This window comes from Anopheles merus, chromosome 2L (genome assembly GCF_017562075.2).
Source record: "Anopheles merus strain MAF chromosome 2L, AmerM5.1, whole genome shotgun sequence".
In the NCBI taxonomy this organism is placed as follows: Eukaryota; Metazoa; Arthropoda; class Insecta; order Diptera; family Culicidae; genus Anopheles; species Anopheles merus.
In genome coordinates, this window is record NC_054083.1 from 48,888,545 (window position 1) to 48,908,605 (window position 20,061).

The 20,061-nt window shown below is 50.3% G+C and overlaps 1 protein-coding gene across 5 annotated transcripts in view; it reads left to right on the forward strand.

Annotated features, from left to right (window-relative positions):
- Positions 1–19,836, forward strand: part of LOC121592909 (DNA N6-methyl adenine demethylase-like) — a 164,745-nt gene extending 144,909 nt beyond the window's left edge. For 4 of the 5 annotated variants that reach the window (XM_041914812.1, XM_041914814.1, XM_041914816.1 and 1 more), the window contains 8 exons: positions 8,687–8,815; positions 8,886–12,282; positions 13,093–13,297; positions 13,516–13,688; positions 13,767–14,045; positions 14,132–14,363; positions 14,483–16,472; positions 16,554–19,836. In XM_041914812.1, the coding sequence (XP_041770746.1) occupies positions 8,687–8,815; positions 8,886–12,282; positions 13,093–13,297; positions 13,516–13,688; positions 13,767–14,045; positions 14,132–14,363; positions 14,483–16,472; positions 16,554–16,592 (6,444 nt within the window). In that variant the 3' untranslated portion in view covers positions 16,593–19,836. The remainder of the gene's footprint in view (positions 1–8,686; positions 8,816–8,885; positions 12,283–13,092; positions 13,298–13,515; positions 13,689–13,766; positions 14,046–14,131; positions 14,364–14,482; positions 16,473–16,553) is intronic. The other variant, XM_041914813.1, reaches the window with a different exon arrangement.
- The last annotated feature ends 225 nt before the right edge of the window (positions 19,837–20,061 follow it).

Below are 20,061 nucleotides of genomic sequence, written 5' to 3' on the forward strand. Positions count from 1 at the left end.
CGCACACGAGAGGCACGACGGGACCTCATTTCATCGGAGCGCCCGAGCGCCCTGTTTTTAATAAATATTAAGCCTCCCCCCGCTCCCCCACTGCCATGAACGAAATGAAGGTTACGTACCGTGTCCGTGTGTCGGTGTGTGTGACGAACGGCCAGGCCAGGGCAGCATGTGAACGATGGTTTCCTTTTTTTTTGGCACTGCTGCTGCCGCCACGGTGCAGATGGTGCTCTCATTCACCGACCCGTGGCAGTGGAAGTGATTGGAGAGGTGGATATTGCACTCTGGGAAAAATGCCTTTCACCATTTTCTCGTGCTGCAAGGAGAGAGATAGAAAGAGAGAGAGAGAGAGAGAGAGAAAGTTAGGAAGGGAAGAGTGAAAAAGTTGTTTTATTAATTTTTTGCTGCTCTATTTCCCTCTGCCGACTCGGCTCGGTCCTCTTGCCTTGCACTTTTCCTGTCTCTTCCTTCATTTCATACCCCTCTATCTCTCCCTCTCTGTCTCCCCCCCCCCCCTCGATGGCTTTCCCTGTGGTGGCACTGTCGCAAGGATTCGAGGTCGATGCAGCCTCCTCCGAGGTACGCCAAAAACGTATGCCACATTGCTGCCTCCCGTACCGACCGGTTGGAAAATTGGCCTTCTTTCCTCTCCCTTGCCCTCTCTCTCTCCCAGCCACAGCTTCACACAAAAATAGGAAGGGGGAGGTGTGCTGTGTGTTGCTTACACAGAGGAAAATTATATCCAAATATTTCATTTTCATCACGAGAAGCTCGCCAAACCTCTCTTTAGCTGCTGGCTTTACTGGTTCCCGTTTTATGCTACCGTGTGTGTGTGTATGTGTATGAGCTTGATGTGATTCGGAGCAAGAAGGGGAAATTACCTTCCCTTCCTTTCTCCACTAGCACTAGTATAAATATTACATTTTTTCTTCTAGAAGCTGTACTGTAACTAGGGAAAAAAATCAGCAATTTCGTTCGCAGTGTGTAGAGTTTTTCCGTGAAACCGAATCCCGCTGACGATCGCTGTCAGTGGAGGACGTAGAGGATCGTAGATGAATTGCTTTACATTCTTCCCTTTCCTACACCCTCATTCTACACAACAGCCCCCTATTCCACTGTTGGTTTATGAGTATTAGTTTGTCTACCACCACCACCACATCATCTACTTCCCGCTCTTGGGTTTATTGCATTAATGTCAACATAAATATTTGGTACAAGATTTGCTGATTAAAATTGAAGCATGTGTGCATGAAATGGAGAAAAAACAACGACTTTTGACATGTCGGCACTTTTTTCTTTTTTTCTCGTCTAAGAGCCACCAGGAGCCTCCATGGAAAATTGGGAACTAAATTCACTTCTTTTTTTAATGGTTTACACCAAAAACAACGTGAATTATTATTTTTAATAAATATTCTCTTTATACACACAACCACACACAAACAACATAAAAAAACGAATAGAAATAGTAGGTGTGTGTGTGTGCTGGTTCGTAAAATTTCCATTAAAACCCCGAGCTTAAATTCGCTTCTCCCATTTTAAAGCTAATAATGGGCAATAATACCAACAACAGCAAAAAGTGCGTTCCCATTCTGAGTGTATGTGTGCCGTAATGCAGGTCTTGGAGCACTTAGACGTTCTCCTTCCCCTTCTACCCACACTTCCCATTGGCCTATCCCATATCTAAAGATAGTTGGTTTTGACGTAACCCAAAAGCATTTCCGCCCGCTTTTTCGCCCGCTTTCCGTCCCCGCCGGTGTTGTCCCATCCCATCCCCTCGTTCGGCCTTTTGCACGTGGTGTGTTGTACTCACCGGTAAGGATGCACCAGAGCGAGACAAACGATCGGTTGGAAAAGTGAGAAAAGAACACTTAGCCAAACACCGGGAGCGAGGGGGCGTGAGGGGGGGGGGTGTGGAAAAGTGCGAAAAGTATTGTTATCGGAATGATGGAAGGGGGGCTGAGAGTGTGCTTGTGTGTGTGGGAGGGTAGGAGGTGCAAAAGGAAGCAAGGAAGAGGAAGCAAAATAATAATGAATTATGTACACACACACAAACGACACGCATACACACACACACACGCACATGCATTTGATGAACAGTTATGGGGAAGGGGAAGAAAGTGAGGAAGATTGTTTAGGAAAGGGAAAGGAAGCGAGAGGGGACGAGATGCGATTTTCCGTCTAGTAATGAAAAGCTTATGTGTACATAGCCGAACCACCCACTCAACCCCCCCCCCCCCCCGCCATCCATTTCGATCCATTTTCCACAAAAGGAGGGTGACTCACGCGGGGTGGGACTAGGGGGGGTGGAGGAGATGGGAAGGAAGGTGGGTAAATAAGATGACGATAGTGAAACGTTCGCCTTCGTCGTCGTCGTCGTCGTCGCCGTCCTGGTTGTTGGTTTGCGAGGGTGAAAAACGAACAGGAAAACGCGAGGGTGGAAAACGAAACGAACGCACACGGAGGGTGATTCGCAGGAGAGAGAGAAAGAGAAAGAGAGCGACAACAGAGACGAAGCAGAGCAGGCGCACAAGCAAGAGAAGGAAAATTAATAGTGCTCTGCTTGTTTTTCCAACCCCTATTTCTACACCCTCTCTCCCCCTTTCAATCACCACCGAGTTTTTCCCCCTTCGCGCAAGATTCGCGCACCGGGTCTGCCTGCGCACCGTCCATCTCTCCCTCCCTATATATGTGTGTGTGTGTGTGTGGTTTTCCTCGTAAAATATGGGGAGTTGTGGAGGGAGGGGTGGTGTCTAGGGGGAAGGGATGAAAGAGGCCTCTCCGGCGTCGCCATCTTGCCCCGGCGCCCGCTGCTGTGCTGTGTGTTGCCCCGTCTCGTGTGCTCGTGTTTGCACCAACCGGCATTGTACATACACACAGTCACACACACACAGACACGCACACACACACACACACATCTTGTTGGAAAACCTCCATCGTCCTTTTTTTGCCGTGGGGTGATTTTCCGATTCCTCCCCCATGCTTGTATGTGTGTGTGTGTGTGTGTGTGAGTGATACTGTACATCAGCTCCTCGTGGCAAATTGTGTGTATGTGTGTGTGCGTTTCTTTTCTTGCCATACTAGCAGTGCCGTACGTGTGCTTTGAACGTACAGCACACATACAAACACCCACTCACATGCTACGACAGAAATTGGGGGGGGGGGGGGGGGGTGGAAAAACCCACCACCCCCCTTCCCTTCCAAGCACAAGCCGGAGAAGCAATCAACGAAGGAAAAGCACTCTCTTCTCTCCGCCTCCGTTTTCATCTCCCTCCCAAGCCGGGTGGAAAATGATAATGAAGCAAACGGGAGGATCGGAAGGAAGGAGAGCTGTATGTGTGTGTGTTCAACCAAAAGCAGCTGGAATGATACCCTCCCTTCCACCCTCCAAGCAAAGAGAGAAGGTCACAGAGGAGTAGAAAGAGGGAAAAGGGTGGGGAAGGTAATGTCTCGATCGAAATTGCGCAATTGACGTGCGCCGTGGAAGAAACGTCACACACGCTTGAAGGACGAATATTGGCAAGAAGAGGGGGAAGGGGGAATGGTGACGCAGTACCGCAGTAAAGACGAATGACCGAGCGCACACAGTGACACACGCACACACACACACACATGTGTCATAGGTCACACACATATCAAGCCGGCTGCTTTGGCAAAGACGAATTTTCATGATCATCGTGTGTGTGTGTTCCCATGTGAGTTGCTCTGTGTGGCTTGGTGTTTCTGGCAGCATCGCATGATGGTCAAATGTCGCTGACCCTTTGGGCGGGGGTGCTCTCGCGCCGTTGTTATTTTGATGCCGGTTGAGCATTGTTTAGAACTGTTTGCACACACATACACCACCACTGTAGGAACATAAAACACCATCAACCCTCGGGACGTTTCATGTTCTGCAGCAGCAGCAGCAGCAGCAGATGATGGTGATGATGGTGGTAGTAGTGCTGTGGTGCTATTCCTTTCCATCATGCCGTAACATTGCTTATTATGATTTATGATTCTACTATTGCTATTGCTAAGCATAATAATAAGCAATGCTGTTTTAAATTTCGGAAAACGATTTTCTCTTCCCTTCGCTTTACTGTTGGAAAATGCAACGATATACCATTCGAGCATGTCTAACTGGAATCTTGTAGGAAAATGACAGCAAATCCAGCTGACAAATTCAAACGTACATACTTTTGAAATTTCCGTTTTCTTTTAAATTAAGTTACAATACATAAACACATAAAAATGGCCATTATTTCCGTGCCATCGAACTGACCACTCAGTTCACTCACCGACCCAAGCACACACATAGTGAGTTAGGTATCCAACCACGGGGGTAATTCGTAGCTTGTGTGCGAATGCTCTCGCCGTTACTACATTACACACTTTGTTGTTATTTTTATGTGTTTTTGTTGCTCCTCTTGCCTCATGGTACGGTTTCCCTTTTTTATCCCCCCTCCCGCACAGAATTGTAGCACGATTCATTTGTTTTGATTTTTGTTATTTTTTCACGCTCTCTCTCGCTCTCTTCAGCAGAAAACGAGATAGACACGATGTTTATGTTGTTCTGGTGATCTCGCGAGATGTTGTTGCTGTTGTTTTGGCCGGTTGCCGTCGTCGGTTTGAATGTTGTTGATACGCACACGTATTTTTATCCCGCTTGCAGTGTTTGTGTATCGCAGATGGAGATTGTTTTTGCGCCGCTAATTTGTTGGCTTATTTCGACTGCTGTTTGTTTTATATTTGCTCGACGTAGAATAGAAATCCTATCCTTTTCTTATTTTTAAAACATACTCTTCTTCTCATATGCATTCCCTCTTTCTTCCCTGTGCAACGCAAACAATTCCCTTGTGAGTTGTACTTTGCAGTCCCATGCGAAAAGCACTCTCTTTTCCACGTATGCAAATTACCCTCCAAAAAACACGTATACAACCAGGGGCAAAATGCAATTTATGGGTTTCAGTTTGTGCCATTGTGCCACCCATTTTTCCCCCCTCCTCCCCGAAAGCATTGTGATAAGATTAAAGGCTTTTGTTTCCTTTTCCCGGCAACCCGCTCCCCCATAGTGCCAACACTACCAAGGAGGAGGTTAAATTTATCTAAGACGTAACTTTGTTCTCCCTTCCTTTTTGAATAATTCCTCCCCGAAAAGGAGAGTGGAAGGAAAGGAAAAGGGCCTATATAGAGTGGTGGTGGTGTCATAGGTGGAAAAGAAATTGTATTGTGTTTTTTTTTTGTTTTATTACAAGACTAAGGAAAGGAAAAGCGTGTCGCGTGAAAAAGCCGCCACCAGAAAACAATAGTTTTAAAGTGTATTGCTTTTGGACTCGTTTCATTCTCTTCTTTTCCTACCAAACCACCCCGTCCGTTGTGTGTGTGTGTGTGTCTTGTGTCCAATAAATTACCTTACCGAGGGAGGGGGTGGAAGAAAAGGAGGAGAGAGGGGTCGTGAAAAATAATGCGTCCCCGTCACAGCATGTATGGTAACATTGTTTGCCGGTGTGTGCAGTTTTCAGCAGCAGCAGCAGCAGCAGCAACGGCAACACCAACATGCATGTTACACACACTCTTATCGATGCACTTTTCAAGATGGCGGACGTTCGGTGGGTGGTGAATGGTGGTAGCGGGAGAGGGTCGCAACTTTTCGGAGTAAGTTCGCGACCGCACACCCTTGTATGTGTTGTTCATGAGAGGGAGAGAGAGAGAGATAAAGAGAGCGAGTAAGGGCTCCGTTCCTCCCTCGGGGACAGACACAGAGAGTGGGAGTGGGAGAGGGAAAAACTCAATTGTAATAAATTAAACAAAGTCACTGGAACGTAATTTATGCTCCCATTGTCTGGCGCAAAACTTCCTTTCGTCACACTGCTGCCGTTCCATTGATACCGACCCACCGACCGGTCTGTAGTAGGGTCCGCTTAGGAAAACAGGGACACCAACCAACCGACCAGCCAACAAACAAAACGGCCCTCAGCGCGAATTCGTGGCTGTAAAGTCGAAGGGTCGCAAAAGGGGGACGGGGATGGGGTCGATGCAACCGACTGGTGCCGCGCGATGCACAACTTCGTTTTCTTCCATTCAACCTTTTGAACGCAATTTTGGGGCGAGTGAATTTTATCGACCGAAAACGGAAACGGAAACAGAACAGAAAAGAAGCAAAAAAAAAGGTTTTTTTTTGTAGAGGCATGTTCCGAAATCCGATTTGGAGATGGAGATAGACGCACACAAACACACACAGCTTAACCGTGCACAATAAGAAATCAACACCCCGATTCAAACACCATTTCGATTGCATTGCTCTTACACACACCTGAAGGAATAGAATAGAGAGAAGAGAAGCTTGGTGTTTTCACACAATCTTTTGCTACTAAGAAGCCTCTTCTTAAACGTTTCTACCAAGTCGCCCCTAAATCTTGCTTGCCAACAGCCCACACTATGTGTACAGTTTTATACAGGGTTTTCCAGGAGTTCTCATAGCGGTGGAACACTTTATTGACTCTTACTTACGTGAAATGAATTGAAATGGTAATTGAACTCTACAGCACTCTTGTTGGAATTGGAATTTCCAACGTGATCCTGTCCATAAAGATCCTGTCCATAAATTTCCATCATATGAAGTTCACTTCCTATAAGAAAAAATCAAGTAAGTAACTAGAAGAATCCCTGGAAAACCCAGTAAGCTGGTGTGAAGTCAAGAGAGCAAAAAGATACACACACACACACACACACACACACACACACACACACACACACACACACACACACACACACACACACACACACACACACACACACACCAGACGACGAACTTGAGACGTCCGCAAACAACAACAACGCAACGCCGCGAGCTCGAATGTCTGTCACCGCGAGCTAAACTAGGCGAAGAAAGGGAGAGCACGACGGAGGACGACGACTGTCGTGTGTAATTTATGAAATCAATTAAAATTTTATTGCACTCCCGGTTTTATGTGTTCTCCTCACCACCACTCCTCCTCCTTCTCCGTTCGCTTTCACTCGTCTCAACACTCAACTCATTCTTCTTATCTGCACGGCGGCTGCTTGTCCTCGACGCAAAACTTCCGTCCTGTGCGCCGTTGGAGAAAGAGTTGGGAGAAAAGTGTTGAGGTCATTTCACTCCACCGGCTGTATTTTGATAGTTGGGAGGAAGCAATTAGCAAAATATGGAAAACAGTGTTTGGACACCTACGCACACCCCACACACACACGCATTGGACTGGACGTAATATCATGTTGGCCCCCGGGTCGGAATGCAATTGATGGAAACTGCTTTTTTTACTTTAATTGCCTGTAAATGAAGGATTATCATGATGATGATGATGATGATGATGATGGTGAAAGTGTTTCGTCCACTAATAATAAATGATGATAAAAGGTTAAATCGTGGATCGTAAAAAAACACCCAAATTACCCATTAATGTAATTTCGTGCAAGTTCTTGAAAATGAGATTAAACTAAAACAGGCAGCCCAACACAATGATAGCGTCTCGTCGTGTAGTTGGCTTGTGTGTACCTTGTGAGGGGCGTGAAACAAAACACGTGTTACTGTAGTCGCCACTACACGGGTGTACGGGAAGAAAGATACGAATCTTTAGATATACTTTCCGTGTGCCCGTGCGAGCAACACACAGACACACACACAGAGGGACACACAGACACATGGGTGGCGGCCTCGGAGATAGTGTTCGTATCATACGTCACACACGCACAAAAGGGAAGAAGGGCAGGGGAGGAACCTCTTGCTCTACATTAGCAAACAAATGACCAAGAGGGGGTAGCTAAACGAGACACCAGGTCGGTGTGTGTGTATTTGTGCTCGTGTGTTGTGCCTTCTTAAAACCATTATACAGGGTTTCCCACGATTTATTGGTCAGTTCCCATGATTTTTTGGTGCGTTCCCACGATTTTTTGGTCGTATCCCATAGATTTTGGTTCGTTCCCATAATTTATTGGTATTTTCCGATTGGATATCAATACAATTGGACCAAAAAATTCTGGGAAACGACCAAAAAATCGTGGGAACGCATCAACAAAATATGGGAACCCACCAAAAATTGATGGGAACCGACCAATAAATCGTGGGAAACCCTGTAACCTTGCCCCCCTCTTCTCCCACAAGCGCAGCATGTCCGGCAGTAAGTGGGCGAGCCGGCGGTGGCGGTGAAATGTATGCAAATTTTCTAATAAATTATTTCAAGCAGCAATAAATAGATGCAAAGTGGTGATTCGTTCCCGCTCTGCTGCTCCGAGCGCTTGCGAGCAGAGGGGGGCGAATGCGGATACGTGTGTGTGTGTGTGTGCAGGAGCGGGTGGGAGGGAAGCGTGTGATGCAAATGATACGATAAGAAGCCACACAAACACACACACACACATACACACAGAGAGAGTGGAAGTGCAGCTCGTTTGCATAGAAATAGCCGAATTAAAATTCCTTTCACCAAAATAGAATAAAAAACCGGCATACACACACACACATAAACTGGCTTCTTAAATGGGAAAGGGGGGGGGGGCTAGTGAGAAGGTGAAGGAAAGATTTTTTGTAGCATCGAAGCTCCTTAATGGTAAATTAGAGGTTCACATACTTCGCTTCCTTCTAAACGGAGATATAAAAAGCCTTAAGCTGGTCTTAAGGACGCTCGTAAGACTCTGTTAATAACGCTCTTTCTCTCTCTCTCTCTTTCTCTACTTCCAGGCCCCAATGGCGTTCTATCCCACCTGGCAGGCTGACCCGTCGCAGGGCTGGCAGAATCAGTTCATCCAACAGATTCCACAGAACACGCCCGCCATTACACCGCTGAACTCGCTCGAGTTCCAGCCACAGGTACGTCCTTCCCAACGGCATTGAAATCTGCAAAATCCAACCCGTTCCTTCCTTTCCTTCCAATTGCTAGGGTTATGCCGCTTACCAACCGAACGGTTACGTCCAGACCGCCGGCATCGGGTTCGATCCCAACTATGGTCGCACGTACGCAGCACCGCCCGCGGTCCAGCGCTACGACTTCCAGGCGAACCAGATCGCCCCGATCAATCAGGTGTCGCTGCAGAGCGTCAGCTTCGCGCCGACCGTCACATACGCCGGCCAGGTGTCGACCGGGCCGGCCACGATCGTGTCCGGTCACGCCGGCACCACCACCAACCCGCACGACCAGTTCAATCTGCAGCTCGGCGGCAGCAAACAGCAGCAACAGTCCACGGCGGCTGCCTCGGCGGCGTCGGGAAACGACATGCCTGGATATCCACGGGTGAACAGCGTACCGCCGCGCTCACTCAATTGTAATGGGTATTCAGGCCAGCAAGACTACGGCGGTCTGCAGACATCGACAACGACGACCACGGCCACCACGGCGGCCAGTGCGAACGGCAGCAGCAGCAGCAGCAGCTCGGTCGCTCCTACCACCGGCAGCTCGTCCGCGTCCCCGTCTGCAGCAACGGTTGCGACTGCACCGAACACCGGCAACGGTGGCGGAAGCAGTAGCAACAACAGCTCCACTAACAACAACAACAACAACGGTAGCACCGGTTCCTCGTCCTCCATGCATCCGCCACAGGGTGTGCCACAGTCGCCCAACCGGCAGCCACCGCGGCCCAACTCGAACAACCAGCAGCAGCAGCTGTACGCCCAGCAGTCTCCGAACCCCTACAATGGCAGCGCCGGAGGTAGCGGAGGCAGTCTGCAGCAGTCGCCGAGCCACAACGGCAACAACACACCGGCGGGCGGGTACGGCAGCGGCCAGAGCGGCATGCACACACCGTCCCCGATGCAGCAGGGCACCGCAGCAACGGACAATCAGCATCAGCAATCGCCCAGCCACATGCAGGGAGACTGGGGCTGGACCCAGCAGCAACAGCAACAGCAGCAACAATCCCAGTCCGGCACGGATCTCTTCAACCAGTCCGATCGGGTCAACTTAAACTCGCGCCTCAAGACGATGATCATGAGCAAGGGCGACCAGAAGGATGCGCTCCTGGCCGGTGGGCAATCGTCGCATCTCGTCGGTTCCCATCTTGGACTGCAGCAGCAGCAGCAGCAGCAGCAACAGACCGGCACACAATCGACCGGTCATTTTTTATCGTATAGCCACCATCTCCGAGACAGCCTGACGCCGACACACCACCTGGGCGGTGGTCCCGGGTCGGCACAGTCGGCGTCTAGCGCGGGCCCAGGCTTAATGCCCGGCGGCTCCGGCAGCAGCAACAGCTCGAGCAGTACTGCAGCGAACGACGGTACTACTATCGGAGATGGTGGCGGCAGCGGAGGGGGAGGAGGGGGAGGAGGGGGAGGAGCAGGACTGATCAACAGCATCGGCAACATGGTTGATCAGAGCTGGAAGCACCAGCAAGGTACAGGAAGCAACAGCAATGGTAGTGGCACTAACAACAGCAGTAGTACGTCGGTGGCAGCAGCGGCGGGCATGAAATCCCCCTCGCTCACTGACCATCACCAACAACAACAACAGCATCATCAGCATCATCATCATCATCATCATTCACATCATCAGCTGCAGCAGCAGCAGCACGATCATCTGCTCGCGGGTGATCTGCACCACGGTGCGAAGCATTCGGTTTTTGAGCAGAAGCAGCAACTAATCGACAAGAATAATACGGATCCCGGTGGAGGCGGCGGCATCGGTTCGCCGACGGGCGTCGGCAGTGAGCTGAAGGGCAAGATGGGCAAATCGGGCGGGTCTTCCTCCTCCTCGTCTGCGGCCGGCTCACCGTCCGCTGGGTCACCTTCGTCGAAGGCGAAGGGAAAGGGCGGCGACAAGCACGGCAAGTCGAAGCATGGCGGCCATCACCATCAGCAGCAGCAGCAGCAGCAGCACCAGCAGCATCATCTCGACCATCTCGGGCTGGTGGATGGGAAGTCGTCCTCGAGCTACTCGAGCTCCAACTTTATGATGCATCACGATCAGCAGCTGCAGCTTCAGCAGCAGCAGCAGCATCAAGGCTACTCCAACATGAACCAAACATATCCAGGCAGTGGTTCGACGACCCCGAACGGTAGTCACCAGACGTCCTCCGGGTCACTGCTCGGCTACTCGCCAGCCGGTGGAGCGTCCTCCATGATGGTCGACAGCAAGCTGGTGGACGACAAGAGTCCGTTGAACCGCTTCCGGCACGACTCCCTGTCGAGTGGGTTCAATCCGCATCTGCAGGCGGGCGGTACTGGAACCTCCGGCGCTTTCCACCATCCCGGGGGAGCAGCGGCCGGACAGTCGGCCGGATCGGGCTACAATCTGATGAGCGTCAAGAAGGAGCCGGGTCTGATGGACGACGGTCAGACGGCGCTGCCCAAGTTTGACGGTGGGTACGAGAAGAACTACCAGAACTTCATCCGGTACGGTGACTACTGCGACAACACGCAATCCCCTGGCGCGCAGGCATCCTTACAGGCCGGTGTTGGTGGCGGCGCAGGAGGTGCCTCCGTGAAGAGTGCATCCACGGACTACAACAGCTACTACTCGCCGTACGGTAGCTACTCGAGCTACTCGGCCCAGAGCTACCCGAACTATCACAACCAGCAGTCGTCGGCAGCGGCGGCCAGCGGGTTCGGCAGCGGCACGGGCAGCAACAGCAACAGCAACAGCAGTCTTCCACCAGCGCAAACACCGGAAGGGAACGCGCTGCTCTCGCTGCCGGCCATCAGCACCCCGGTCACGCATCAAACCAACTTCGAGCAGCAGATCCCGGCCCACACGTACCCGATCCCGAAGAACAACAGTCTGCTGCCCGCGTCCGACCAGGGCGTCTCGATCAAGCTGGAGGCGGACGATTCGGCGTACGGTGGAAGTATGGGCAACAGCTCGGCTACGCTTGGCTCCGAGCCGGGTAGTGATCCGGGCATTGGCAATCAATCGTCGGGCAGTGGGACCGGTGCACTGGCGGAGATTGATGTCGGTAGTCAACCGGTCGCAACGACGGTAGGTGGAACGAATACTACCACCACAACGACGACGACCACCACCAACACCACCACTGGCACCAAGTCCAAGTCGAAGAAGGGCGAGAAGAAGGACAAGGCGGCGAAGGATAACAGCCACGGTGCGGGAGGTGACGGGGCCGATGGAAAGGCGGAAGGTGGTGCCACGACCGGTGGTAGCACTACCAGCAAGAGCAAGAGCAAGAAGGAGTCGAAAAGCGTCAAGAAGGAACCGATCGATCCGGCCCAGAAGGCGGACGACGACAAGCTGGAGAAGTCGCACAAGCCGGAAGCGCCCGATTGCGACTGTTTCAGCTCGGGCACGGACAAGGCACCGTCGGAACCGGGCAGCTACTACACGCATCTCGGTAAGTGTGATCAGTTATCCTCTATATATAAGCTCCAGTTCTTTGTGTAAGTTCGGGATACGATTCAGATTCTGTTTTGAGTTCAGAATCATGTACAGGATAGTTATGGGTTCAGGATCAAGTATAGTAACGGAAAGGTTTGGAGGTTAGATCCATGAACAGTATGGGTTAGGGATCAGTTCTATGATGGATATAGGTTCAGGGGCAACATGGGTTAAAGTTCTGTTCCAAGAATGTATCAGACCCAGGATTACTTCTGATATTGATATGGATTCATGATCAATTTCAGATCTGGTACGAGTTCAGGATTAGTTCTAGGATTGCTTTGATTAAGGGTTCAGTTAAAGAATCTGTATAGGCTTAGCAGCAAATTCAGGGCCGCGATAAATTCTAGGACCGGTATGAGCAGAGGATCTGTGTCATGAATGGCTTGGAGTCAGGGTCAGTCCTGAAACTGATATTGATTGGGGATCAATTTCAAAATTGTTATCGAATCAGTATCAGATCCTGAAAAGATATGGGTTCTGGATCCATTACTGGAATGGTATGGGTTACGGTTCAGTTCCAGGAACAGTAAGAGTTCAAGATTAGATCCAGGAATAGCAAGAGTTCAAGATTAGATCCAGTACCACTATGGCTTCAGGATCAGCCCCAGAACCAATATGCTTTTGCACACTGGAGCTGCTCGCAATAATTTTGCTTAACCATTGTAACCGGATCATATTAGTCATTAAAAAAAAACTCTACTGTTTACTTGATAACTTACCTCTCACACGTTCCGACTTGACACCTCTTCATCCCTTCCGACAGGCTGTGCAGCGACACTGGAAGATCTGCGGCGGGAGACGGAACTGCGCGTCGGCCTGACCGGCAAGCAGCTGCGCATCGAGAAGGTCGTCTACACCGGCAAGGAGGGCAAGTCGAGCCAGGGCTGCCCGATCGCCAAGTGGGTGATCCGGCGCGTCGACCCGGAGGAGAAGCTGCTGTTTGTGGTGAAGCGCCGGCAAGGGCATCGGTGAGTTTATGGTCGGGTCGTGCGATACTTACTTAGCCCCTGTCACATTAAAAAAAAACTACTAAAAAGCGAACAAAACGCGCTACACCCTGTGTTTCGAGCAGCAGTCGAGCAGTCTGTGCGATTGTTTTGCATTGCTTGCTCGCAACACTGGCGGTCGGAACAGAACACACATTTCTAACCACAAGAAACGCACGCTTCTGTCTCTCCTACTACAGGTGTAAGGCGTCCTTTATCGTAATCTGCATCGTGGTGTGGGACGGCATACCGACGCACGAAGCGGACAGCGTCTACCGGATGCTGGCGGTGAAGCTGAACAAGTTCGGCCTGCCGACCGTCCGCCGGTGCGCGACGAACGAGAACCGAACCTGCGCCTGTCAAGGTACGAACGGTGAGAATTAATAGATTAGCTGCGCTGGAAGTTGGCTGCTCACCGGTGACCCTCTCTTTACCGTTTCCGTTTCCGCAGGACTCGATCCAGAGCTGTGCGGCGTTTCGTACAGCTTCGGGTGCAGCTGGTCGATGTACTACAATGGGTGCAAGTACGCCCGCTCCAAGACGGTGCGCAAGTTCCGGCTGTCGGTGAAGAACGAGGAAGCGGAGATTGAGGAGCGCATGAACGTGCTGGCCACGATGCTGAGCCCGCTGTATGTGACCGTGGCCCCGCAAGCCTTCCAGAATCAGGTGCAGTACGAGCGGGAGGCTCCCGACTGTCGGTTGGGGTTGAAACCGGGCAAACCCTTCTCAGGTACTTACAGTGATGTTGTTATCACACCCAAAGGAGAGTCCTGACTAACACAAGTTACTCGTATTGCCTTCCAAAAAAAACCACAGGCGTGACGTGCTGTTTAGACTTTTGTGCCCACACGCACCGCGATCTGCACAACATGCAGGACGGCTGTACGGTGCAGGTGACGCTGCTGAAGCCATTGCCGCCGGGCGTCAAGCCGGACGACGAGCAGCTGCACGTGCTCCCGCTCTACACGATGGACACGACGGACGAGTTCGACAGTGAGGAGGGCCAGAAGAAGAAGCACGAAACCGGCGCCGTGCAAGTGCTGGAGAAGTGAGTGTAAAGCATTCGGTTTCTTTTCTCGCGACCTTGAACGGGAACCCCCACTGCCCTTCCCCACGTCACGAACCACCCTGCTAACCTCTCTTCCCCTCTGTGTTTTCCCTTTGCAGATTCCAGACGGAAGTTCGTGTCCGCTCGACACCGCTGCAGCCGTGCCGGAGGCATGGCAAGAAGCGCGGCAACGGCAAGGACGAAAAGCTCGGCAAGGATGGTTCGGATGGGGCGGCGCCGGACACGCCACCGCCTCCGCCACCGCCCACCAAGAAGGAGAGCAAATCCAAGAGCAAAAAGTCATCCGCAGCTTCGACCGCGTCGAGTGGCGCTTCCACCGCGAACAGTGTCGCATCGCCTGGACCCGGTGGCAGTGGGTCCGCGGGAGCCGGGGGAGGTAGTGGTGGTTCCGGTTCGGGATCGCCCCGTGCCCACACACCCGGCAGCCAGAAGTCAACGGGCAGTGGGAAGGGCGGTAGCGGCAGTAACGGTGGTTCGTCCAATGCCGCGCTCGATCCCGTCACGGGCGTGCTGACGGAAAAGCACAGCTCCCCACTGCACGGACAGGGTGCTGGAGGGGCACTGGTAGCAGCGGCCGGTGGTGGCAATGGAGGCACGGGAGGTAGCAGTGCGTTCACCGCACCGAACACGATCAACTCGCCCAACTCGCTCGCGAACAATGGCAACAACACCAACAGCACGCTGATCGATATGGCGTCCATGATCGATAACTTTACGGACGCGCAGCTCCAGTCGAATCAGATTTCCAGCACGGTGCTCGACTCGCCGTACAGCTACGACTACAACACGGGCCAGTACATCGACAACCGGCAGTACTACAACAACTGGCCGACGGATTACTATGGGAATCGGGGCGATCCGAGCAAGCTGGCAGGGTTGGGGCGGAACGAGGAGATCCCGGACACGACGACGCGGCCGGGAAGCAATAGCAGCAACTCGGCGTTTAGTCCCAGCATTCCGGATCCGACGAAGACGCCCACACCGATCCATATGGACGATTACGGCAGTACGAAGCTGGGACAGGGACAGGTGCATCATCATCACCATCAGCTGCAGCAGCAGCAGCAGCAACAACAGCAGCAACAACAGCAGCAACATCAACAGCAGCATCAACAGCATCAGCAGCAACATCAGCAGCAGCAGCAGCATCAGCAGCAGCAGAGTCAGCAGCAGACCCAAAACACCTACCACACGCTGCAGCAGCCCGAGCAGGGCTTCGTGAAGCCCAAGCCGCCGGACTACAACCCGGCCGCCGGGTACGGCTACCACCATCCCAACACACCGATGGGCTACGGCTACCACCACCATCACCATCCGCCGTACCACCACACGCCGTACGATCCGTACCAGAACTACAACTACGGCTATCCGCCGCAAAGCTACCACCACCATCACCACACGACATATCACAACATGTATCCGGCTGCGGCGGCCGCCGCTGCCGCCGCCCAGACGCAACTCCCGGGCACCGGTCCCGCCCCTCCACCGCCACCGACTGCGGTCATTCCAGCACCACCGCCACCCTCCAACTGGAACCTCTATCCACCGCACCTCGGGACGGCGCCATCCACCGCCCAACTGCACGTGGCAGCCGCTGCCGCCGGTGCGCTCGGCAAGCAGTCCGAGCTGGGCGGCGCTGTCGGAGCCGGCATGATGGCACAGTCGGCTGTCGTGCCGCAGGCGCCAGCTGCCCCCCCATCGGCCCCCCTACCGCCGAAGGAAACGCTCGGCGAGGTGACGGAAACGAACGAGAATCTCGACTGCTTCGAGGATCCGCAGATGGGCGGCGTGGCGATCGCACTGCCCCACGGCAGCGTCATCATCGAGTGTGCCAAGCTGGAGATGCACTCGACGACGGCGGTGAAAAAGCCGAACCGGCTGAATCCGACCCGCATGACGCTGATCTTCTACCAGCACCGGAACCTGAACCGGCCGAAGCACGGCATCGCGGAGTGGGCGGAAAAGATGCGGCTGAAGAAGCTGGGCATACCGACGAACGATCCGCTGGACGACAAGGATATGCTGCTGGAGGACGACATCAAGGCGGAACCGCTCGACGAGCTGCACCATATGCGTCACATCGGTGATGTACGTATCTTGGGTGACGCTGTAAACGAGTCATTAGATGCATTGCTAATTTACCTTGCTTTCCCTCTTTCTGCCTTTTAGGAACATGACATGATGGACGTAGAGTATCCGGGTGTCTAGTGGTGAGAGAAGGATCTGCCATCGAGGCCAACGACACTGGATGAGCAGATCGAGCGAACACAAGACGTTACCACAACACCACTAGCACCGCCACCTCCACCACCAGCATCGGCGGCGGCGGCGACAGCTGCAGTAGCAAGCAAACCGACGGCCGGACACTCGGGCAGGGCCGCGGGAGCGAGTGGCGGAAGGGGAGCATCATCCGCTTCCGCGCTACAGCTGCTCTCGAGCCAGCACCATCAGCCGCATCATCACGCCCTGGCCCATCACTATGGCCACGTGCAGCCGCCCCATCACCATCACCATTCTTCGGCGTCCTCCTATCATCATCTGGCGGGCAGCAGCAGCAGCAGCAGCGGCAGCAGCCATTCGCCTGTATCGCTACTGTCACAGCGATATCATCAGCAGCACCATCACCATCACTATGCCGCTGCTGCCGCCCATCATAGGAGCCCGTTCTCGCAGTGGCTACAGCAACCGGACGTACGGGGTGATCCGCACGGTCAATACTATTACTATTACTACTACTGAGGAGAAAGAGAGAGAAAGAGAGAGAGAGAGTTAGAGGGAAACAGATATTGTTGCCATTTGTCTTGCCAAAACCAGGAGAAACAAAACGGAAAAAAAACGATCTATCAACCAAATATGGTACAAAGTATGGATCAGACAGGAGGAAGAGAAGGAACGTTGAAGATAGAGAGAGAGAGAGAGAGAGTGACGAAACGTACACCGGGAATTATTTTTCTTGATTTTTTGCTGCTTTTAAACACACAAAACCCTCTTCTCTCCCCTTTTCTTAAGGGGAGGGGAGAAACAAACTGAAGGAACAATTCTTTCAAACAAAACAAGATGATGATGATGAACACTAATACTACTACCTGTTACGCAGCCGACTATTTTAAAAATCCTTAGCTACCATTTATTAGTTGCGTCTAGTTTTTTGTTTCTTCTATTTGCGCAAAGAAGCAGCAAATTAGTTGTATAGAGCGTAAGAAGGTATTTTTATGACAACATTTCTTTACACTATCTTTCTCTCTGTTTGCAAGAGAGAGAGAGAGTGAGTGAAAAAGAGACCATTGTGTAGGTCTGTGTGTGTGGCGGGGGGGGGGGGGGGGCAAATGGATTTCATTTCAATGTTGCAAGTGTTGATGAGTGATTTTTACCCATCCAAAAAGCCCTCCACACCCACCCAGATACCGAGTGTGCTGATGGTTATTCTTTTCTTGATGCAATTAGTTTAGTACAACTTTTAAATAGCCCCTTTTTATGTGTATTAGCCATATTAAGAAAACACACACATGCGCGCGCGCGCGCTCAGACACACTCTTAGTAGCCATCCTGTTGAAGGTGTTTAGTAGATCTTATTTCATACTTATACTCAAAGCAACAAAAAGGGAACGCAAAAAGGCAGAAACACACCCTCCACACCCATTTGAAAGAGTCTTGTGGTCTCTTTTTTGTGTATGGGGACAGGGCAGTTTTATAGCAACGTAAGTGAGTATGTTTAGGTATTACCTTCTTCTTCTTCTTCTTTTCTTCTTTTATGTGTATGTGTCATTTTTGTTGCTATAATTGAGGAAGCTGCGGAGAGGAGGAGATAAAGACACACACTCACACCGCCAGTGGAAATGAATGTCGCGCGCAATTAGCTGTTTAAGTATTTATTTTCGTTTAGAGCGAATGTGAATCTATTCATTAGTCCTTACCTTTTCATCCACGCCCCCCTTTGCTACTTTATTGTCCATTTCTCACTATCTAGTTTTTGTTTTAATTCTACATACACGCGCGCGCGCATATACAAACTATTAAAAGAAAAACAACAACAACGCAATGCGACATTTCATAATTGTATTTAATTTAAACTAATTTATATAAATCTTATTTTTCTATCAATCGCGTGGGAAAAGGGAAAGCATCTCACCCCTTTCCTTTTGTGTCGCCCAGAGGTTTTTCTCCCCCATGAAGGGGGTTGTAGCGATTGCATGCCATACTGAGTTTTGTTTTAAGGATCGTGCAAAATGATAAATCAAGACGTGTGTGTGTGTGTATGTGCGCGCGCGCACGAGCTCTGTACAACTGTATGATGGTTTAACGTTGTTTAAGTAGAAGTTTTTGTATCGTTTTTACAACTTTATTTGCTTACGTCTTTGCGCAAGCTTCGAAGCGATAATTCTTTCTTCTGTTTTTTTTTTTAATTAAATTAGATTGAATGTTTGTAATTTTACTTTTCTTCTTTTAAATAAGAGCATAAGTTACATGTTTCACCCCCTGTGCGTGTATGTGTGTATGATTGTGTTGGTGCAGCAATTAAGACAAAACAGTGCAACCACCCACACACACACACACATACGATAGCTTAGTGTACACTTGGTTAAGTCAGTTGATGGAAAGGGAAACGCGAACAAAGTACGACACGTGTGTAGTAATAGGAAACTATTTGCCATAACAAAGAACAAACAAAAACACAAACACATACAAACAAACAAGTGTTGTGACTCCCTGTCATATCGCAAAACAAAACAAAAAACAAGGGAGAAAAAGAAAAGAAAAGAAGCAAGCACGCAAGCAAGCTAAGAAGTAATACTCACAGAAGAAGAAGAAGAAGAAGTCAAAAGACGTAGAAGAACAAAACAGTCACCCCTCGTGCATGACACAACACGAACAAAAAACACGAAAAAAAGGGGGAGAAAATAAGAGATGGAAACTACTGTGAGAGCATTTTTTTACGTTTTAAGCTAATCAACTAAAGACATTAAAAATGAAGTAAAAATGATAACACGAGAAGAGAAGAGGAATGGAAAACAACACGTGAACGAGGAAACAGTAGTGTGGCATGAAATTCCAAATTGGTGAAACACATGAAAATACGTGAAGCAAGAGAGAGAGAGAGAGAGAGAGAGAGAGACAAAAAAGAAAGCTAGAGAGAAAGAGATAGATATACACACGAACAAAACACACAACAAATGAATAAACTTAAGTTGCATTTTTTATATCTCAAAAACTAATTCAATTTTACCACCTTTTTTTGTTTTTATATTGGTTTTTTATTCACCTTTCACTAATGAAAGCGACCGTGTATATGTGTGTGCGCGCGTTTTGTTTGAGGTAAGCGTGTTTTTATTTCATTTTCCTCAGCAACTCCTGTTGCTTATTGGTGGATTGTTTGTTTGTTTTGTAAATATTTTATACATCAAAGGGTAGCTTGGGAGCCAAATATTTTCTATACTTTTCAATCCCTTTTTTACAAAAAAAAAAAACGACGATTCAATCAATGACGACACGGTGGACAATGATACTGATGACAAATCCCCACGGTAAACCACACACACAAACACATTTTTACATGACACTGGGAATGGCAGTAACAAGTAAAATGGATTAAAAATGGTAGTAAAAGAAATAGAAAAGTATTAGCGGGAAGAAGGGGAGGATAAATTCAGCAAGAAGCAAAAAGAAGATGCCATACACA